This window comes from Etheostoma spectabile, chromosome 5, assembly GCF_008692095.1.
Source record: "Etheostoma spectabile isolate EspeVRDwgs_2016 chromosome 5, UIUC_Espe_1.0, whole genome shotgun sequence".
Lineage (NCBI taxonomy): Eukaryota > Metazoa > Chordata > Actinopteri > Perciformes > Percidae > Etheostoma > Etheostoma spectabile.
The window spans coordinates 22,949,190-22,956,547 of NC_045737.1; the positions used below are offsets into that span (position 1 = coordinate 22,949,190).

The 7,358-nt window shown below is 41.5% G+C and overlaps 1 protein-coding gene across 1 annotated transcript; it reads left to right on the top strand.

The window, feature by feature from the left end:
• The first annotated feature begins 1,209 nt into the window (after window positions 1–1,209).
• On the top strand, window positions 1,210–4,895 carry lrrtm4l2 (leucine rich repeat transmembrane neuronal 4 like 2). The gene is made up of 2 exons (XM_032517341.1): window positions 1,210–1,408; window positions 1,792–4,895. The coding sequence occupies exons 1-2, from the start codon at window positions 1,405–1,407 to the stop codon at window positions 3,408–3,410; spliced, it is 1,623 nt and encodes a 540-aa protein (XP_032373232.1). The 5' UTR covers window positions 1,210–1,404; the 3' UTR covers window positions 3,411–4,895.
• The last annotated feature ends 2,463 nt before the right edge of the window (window positions 4,896–7,358 follow it).

Below are 7,358 nucleotides of genomic sequence, written 5' to 3' on the forward strand. Positions count from 1 at the left end.
TGAGCAGTCAAGAATGGTGTTTTCCACACTGCTGCGTCCGGTGTGCTGAATATCTGTGTAAAGCATCCCAAGCAACGTATAAAAAACAAGAATGAAATAAACACATAAAACCAAGTTTCAGCACGTTTACCTCCTTCCTCTCCTGTCTATTGACTGCCCACTTCCTACTAGAAGGGCCATTCATTTGAATACCAATAATTCTACTGTTGCCACTTCTTCAGCATCATCTCTAGACACCAAGAAGTGCTAATTGTTTCTCTACAGTACTTTCCCCCATCTGCCTAAGAGTGGATGGATGGATGGATGCTGCATGTCAAAATCACACTTGAGCTGTTACCATAATTATGATTTTAAGAAGCTACAGCTTCCTGTCATTTCCTGTAATTTTTTTGGATGAATGATTATCAGAATGAATTACTGATGGATGTGGATCATGCAACCTTCTTATTTTGATCAGGGACATATTACAAAATGTCAGTTGCTAGGTCATCATCTTGGTCAGCAGTGTGTATTATTACATTGATGATGCCCTTATACCGTGGATCCTAATGTCTCCCCATAGTTTAGATACATGCAAGTACTTTGACATTTAAAAAAAAAAAAAAAAAAAAAAATGTACATCTAAGAGCTACTGTGAAAATATACACCAAATGTCACAGCAAATATATTTTAACTTTTTTTTGTCAAATTCAGGGAGCCCCTCATTAAGCAAAGAAAACATATCTTATTATAGTATATACAGATTTATTTCATCTAAAACACGACATAACACATAGACAGTTGATGAAAAAAAGGTAATAATGAATAAATGACTGAAACAATAGCTTAATATACATGGTTGGTAAATAGTATGCTATAGGCTTATATGTGCTTAACGACGCCTACGCCTCTGACAGGGGAAAAAGAGACAGAGAGACGGAGAAGAGGGGAGAGAGTTAAAGAGAGGGTGGGGGGGAGGCAGACCGAGAGACAGAGAGACGGAGGAGAGAGAGAAAGAGAGAGAGAGAGAGAAAGAGAGAGAGACTGCATGGAGTGCAGGATCAGTCTATTGGCGCTCAAATGGGTTATTGCGCACACGGCAGGCTGAACTATAGCGGCGACTCCAACTACGACCCAAGTGTGAGGGCGTCTTGTTTCCCCGCTGCAGACCCCCCCCCCCCCCCCCCCCCCCCCCCCCCCCCCCCCCCCCCACACACACACACACACACACACACACACACACAGGGGGGCATGCACCGCTGCAGAAAACTTGCGTATTTGATTTTAGGTTGTCTAAATTGAAGACATAAGTGATGCTCGGTATGTGGATCGACTCTGAGGCTGCATGAACAACAATTTTTTGCCATCTGAGAGCAGTTAAATGTGCTCTTTATTCCAGGAGGATTACTCCTTTCCTCAGTAACGATGGGTAAGTCATTGTGCTCTTCACAATTTGCTGACACAGTTTCTCCCGTAGCCAAGGTGACAGCTATGAACAGTTTAGACTGACAGATGTATTAGAACAGAACAGAATGCCTTATATCTAAAGAATGAAGAAGTCTACTATTTATTCAAGCTTTCATTTAATTTTCCTTTTTTTTTTTTTTTTACTGTGCTCAAGAATATTTCCTCTTTTTAATTCTTCAAGAAGCAGGTCTGGTGTTTCAGACATCAGACCTCAAGCTGCTCCTCACCACATGATCTCCTGTTTGTAGAATGAATTGCTCCCATTTTCTTATTTATTTGAGCAAACACATTTTCTGAAACCAAGTCATTCCTTTGATTGCCTGTGCCCCACTCTACCCCCAACAGGTTCTGTGATGTTGGACTGGAGAATATCATGTCTTGTTCTGCAGGCAGCTGTTCTGCTGCTGCTCAGCAAGGGGGAGAGGATGTGCCCTGCGAGTTGTCGCTGTGAAGGAAAGATTGTTTATTGCGAGTCGGGAATCTTCCAAGCCATCCCAGAAAACATCACCACAGGGTGCCAAGGTCTGTCTCTGCGCTACAACAGCCTGCTGGTTCTGTTGCCGTACCAGTTCGCTCACCTTAATCAGCTTATCTGGCTTTATTTGGACCACAATTCCATCAGAGATATAGACGCTTTAACCTTTCATGGTGTGCGCAGGCTCAAAGAACTCATCCTCAGCTCCAACAAAATAACTCATCTGCACAACAACACATTCAGCGCCATACCAAACCTGCGGAATCTGGACTTATCCTACAATCAGCTGCAGTCTTTGCAGCCAGGACATTTCTATGGTCTGCGTAAGCTACAAAATCTCCACCTTCGATCTAATGGCCTGAAACAGATCATCATCCGTACATTTCTGGAATGCCGCAGCCTGGAGTTTCTGGACTTGGGTTACAATCGCTTGCGGAGCCTCACCCGCACAACCTTCTTAGGGCTGTTCAAGTTGAAAGAACTTCATTTAGAGCACAATCAATTTTCCAGGATTAACTTTTTCATTTTCCCGCGCCTTACAAACCTCCAGGCTCTTTATTTGCAATGGAACCGCATACGATCCATCAATCAAGGCGTGCCTTGGACCTGGCATAAACTACAGAAATTGGACCTGTCAGGAAATGAAATCCAGATCTTGGACCCGGCGGTTTTCCAGTGCATGCCGAACTTACAAATACTCAATCTCGAATCGAACAAGCTCAATAGCGTGCCTGTGAAAGCCGTGGCGGCATGGACCTCGTTAACCACCATTAGCCTGGCAGGTAACGCCTGGGACTGCAGCCCCAGCATCTGCCCGCTCATGGGATGGCTCCAAGGCTTCAGAGACTCCAAAGACATCAACATGATATGCAGCAGCCCAAAGTCTGTGCAGGGCGAACGAGTCGTGGATGTAGTGAAGAATCACTCGACATGTGTGGACGTGTCAAAGGATTTCTCAACCACCGCTCTCATCGTTCTGACTTCCACCCAAGTTGTAAACATCACAACCTACCTCACTCCCTCTGATGCTACATACCCTGGGACTGAGTCACCTGTACAGAGGGTGACCTCTTGGCCTGTCCGTCCTAATGGGACAAACAGGAAGACAACAGGGCCCACAAACATGAGCTCCACATCGCCCATCTCCCCTGAACCCCCTACATCATTTATCCCAGAGCTACAGTTTGAACATATGGCTTTCCATAAAATCATTGCAGGCAGTGTAGCCCTGTTCCTGTCCGTGGCATTGATCCTCCTGGTTATTTATGTGTCCTGGAGGCGCTACCCCAACACCATGAGGCAGCTGCAGCAGCACTCAGTCAACCATAAGCGCAGGAAAAAGGCTCGCAAGCAGGAGCAAGACCTTAACTCTCAGTTGCAAGAGTACTACCTTAGCTACCACTCAAACTCCGAGACAATGGACTCTTTGGTGAACGAGACAAGGCCGTGCACATGCACTATTTCAGGATCCATCGAATGTGAGGTGTGAGGTGGCAATTCCACCTTACGGGACTCAAAGTACAATTGCTTAGCAGAGCTAAATGGTTTTTCCACAAGATAAAGTGTTTCTTTCTCCAATGTGAGATGATAGATTCTGCAGCACTGAAGGAAATACTCGGGGGCACAGTACAATACCACGATGTGCACAGAGGCTAAGACTGCAATGGAGAGATATTTTGGAGCTAATTGTCACTCTGACTGACACCTTAACAGTTGCGGGGTCAGGCAGGTTAGCTGTGTACAATCTATGGTAACGCCAGAACCTCTGCTGCAGTAGATGTCCGCTCTGTAGAAACACTGATGTTATTCTTAGTCAAACTATGTTGCCATAAAACATTCAAACCAACAAAGCCACTTTTTATTTGCTAGTATGGATTTTTCTTATATAGCTTGTGAAACATTTTGGGATGTATGTGTGCATTTCTGAGTGTGTATGTGTCTGTGTTATGGAGATGATCTGACTGTCTCCTGGTTCACCAACTTCTGGTTGAAAGAGTTACAGTGTTGCATCTTATTCTCACAAAATACTAGGGATGTAACAATGTATCGTGAACCAGTAACAAATCGATATACAGTAAATGTGTAATGATTACAACCGGTTGAGATTTTTTTTTTTTCTAATGAAACGCGATGCAATGTTTGAACAGCCTAGGGCAAAACCTCCTCTTGACTTCACTTGTTTTGACTTCAGACTTCACTACGTCTTTGAAGATGGGAAAAAACGTATTAATAATTACGTATTTCATTTTTTTATTTGAGATAAAATACAATTTCAGTTTTGCACTTTTGATAAGAGTACACATCTGTTTTTTTGCACAGTTTATATAAATAAAGGAATATTTTCCAGTCATTTGTCCGCAGTTCATTCTGTTGAGAAAACGAATTTGAGAAAATCTTATCGTGAAGTTAAGGTCGTGATCGTATCAAATTGTGAGTTGAGGGTATTGTTACATCCCTACAAGATACTATGTCTCCAGTTAAATTGTTCTACATTTGTTGGTGCAGAAACTAGAAGTAACACGACCAAACAAAAATGGGGGAGCAATCGTCCTGAGATCTTTTGCATGAACGAATTTTCCTTCTTCAAGATGCTCCTCTCTCTTATTACATGATCAGTTCCAATTGATTGTTAAAGTTGAATTTGGGTCCATTGTGTTAGATGCCAATCACTCCAACTATATTTAGGTCTAATCTCAGGACTGATGGTTACCAAGCTGTAAAAATCTGTCAGCTCCAGTGAAGGCCTGGTGTGTCAAAAGAAATGGCTGTTCATTTTCATAAACATTATTGTATTGATTATTCCTATCATTATGATGATGCATTGATTTTGTAAAGACATAACAATATGGTTATTAGGCTTTCTATGTGAAGATGACTGTATAATTAAAAGAAACTCTTGACAATTGACAAAACATTGTGGTTGATGAGAATATTGACAGAGTGGTAAAAAAAAGAAATCCTTTCTCTAAAACCATGCTTTGTGCTCTGGGTGTAATACAACTCATTGGATTTGCTGTGGCATGCGAGGGGAGCTGACATATTTTCCATCACGTATCTTGTTTTCTGGCTCTCTTCTCTTCTCTCCTATCCTTGCACTCCAGTATTGACAACAGTATTGATTGTATCACCTCAAACTCAGGGTACAGGGGGCTGAGCTGTTTTATACTCTCGTTTTTTTTCCCGTAAACAGGTTTGCTTTTAGTGCAAGTGGTGCCCAAGAAGGCAATGCCTTTTTTTTGCTTGTACATGAGACAAAAAAGATATTCCAGTCACTGGCACAAAAAAACAGATTAAGAATCTCTCTTTTATATAACCATGTATTCTCTGTCAGTTTGGAAATATTCCTCCAGTGCTGTAAGAGGAAATGGAGAATAGAGACAGGCTTCTGAGAGGCAGTGGGTGTTACGGGTCAAGGTAGTTCTGCTATTAAGGATATATCACCCACTTTTGTTGTCTACCTGTGCCTTGCTTTTCTCTTTGCCTTGTTACTCCCTTTTTTCCTGCTTGCTGAATGTCAGGAGAGAAAATTAACCTGCACCAGGGGACATATGTGCATGTGCCAAACCAGAAAGGATTAGACACTGCTGGTGCAACCATGTAAGAGCTATCAAAAAGGTGTTTTTTCCCTGTGTGAGACTAGAAATAATCATCTATGGCAGGGGGTCTTCAGTGTTTTCTAAGCCAAGGAACCCTTAACTGAAAGAGAGACGGATCGGTGACCTCCTTCTACACACAGAATATTAAGCCATTAAAATAATACAGTAATTGTTGGCATGATTTTATAAATCATGTTTTAATGTTACACATACATGTAGCACAGTGAATGTTTAGGATGAACTGTATCTGTGGGTGGCTACTTCAGTGACTACCTTACCTATAGGCCAGTAAGCCTATCATTGATGTGGCCCCTGCCCCCAAATAGGCTGATTTATATTTGCTAATAATATGTTGGATTTATCTTAAGACATATTCAATTAAAAAAAATAATTAACAATCATTTGGTGCTTCCCCTTCTACAGTAACTCTGAGGGCCCCTTGGGGGTCTTGGACCCCCTGTTGAAGATCTCTAGTCTATTCCATCAATCTCCCCCCAGTTTGTTTTCTCAGACCCGCTGTGATTCCTTCACCTTTTTATCAAACATGGTCACACATCTCACGTGCAGCACGTATAAAGTTTTACTGGTCAAAGGTTGCTTGATAAGGATTTATAATCTCCCATAATTCATATTCTAAACATGACTCAGCCTTTCTATAGCCTCCAGGCAGGCGTGCTGGCAGGCTTCCAACAGAATTTATGTCCATATATTTAGTTTCCAGCACTTGCATGTATGATGAATTTCGTTCGAGAGCCAATTGGAAAATCTGCGAGGGCATACACAAATAATGTAATATGAACAGAACAAATGATTTGTTGATCTAATTTTGGCAGATATTGTAATTAGTGTTTGGTTTGCCGTATTGTGACTGATGAATAGCAATTCCACGTGTTTGAAATCTTTTGGTGTTGTGTAGCTAAGAAAAGAGTGCTGAGAGCTGTGGTCAGCAACTTGCAGATCATTATTGAGGAGATTTGTTTGAATGAAGAATTGTGGGAGTGCACAGTATTGACTTGGTATAACAATGCACAAATAAAACAACACTCCACTGGTGAAATAGGAAAAAGAAGAAAAAACGCAGCCTATATGCTCCCATGAAATGAAAAATGCGTTTTTGAGTTAATCAAGGTACCGTATAAGGTACTCCAAGAAGATGAGCCAAGCCAAAAACAGAATCCGAAAAAATCTAGCCTGGAAACATCTCTGTGCTTTCTGTAAACACTCGCTGTGATCGCTGTGAGGGATAAGTTGTCGCTGACAGCCATGACATTTTGATTTACATCTCTCACTGAAGATCTTTTCTAAGGTAACGTGCAACATTCTGTTTATTCTCTCATCTTTGTCAATATACCTCAAATACATATTTTCATTTCATCAGAAAGTCACCAGGCCTAATTTAAAGTAATAGTTCAAGATTTGGGTAAAAATGCTCATTTGCTTTCTTGCAGAGTTAGATGAGAAAATCAACATCACTAGTTGGGTTTTCCATTTATTTGTCAAGTGAATTTATTTACTTGACTATTTTGCAGCCAGGAACAATAACTTGCTGAAGTCTCGCCTGGTTGCCTGGCAACTTCAATGTGTTGACAAGACTGCAGGACAAACCCAATATTACCATAGCCACAGTGAGCTTTGGAGGTGCGGATAAACAGTGCTACACAGACTACCTGTTTTCCTGTTTCAAATATTAAGCTAAGCTAAGCTAACTGGCTGCAGGCGGTAGCTTCATATTTAGCATACAGACATGAGAGTGGTATTGATCTTCCCATCTAACTCTCTGCAAGAAAGAGAATTAGCATACAGTATTTCACAAAATGTTGAACAATACCTTCAAGCAAAGA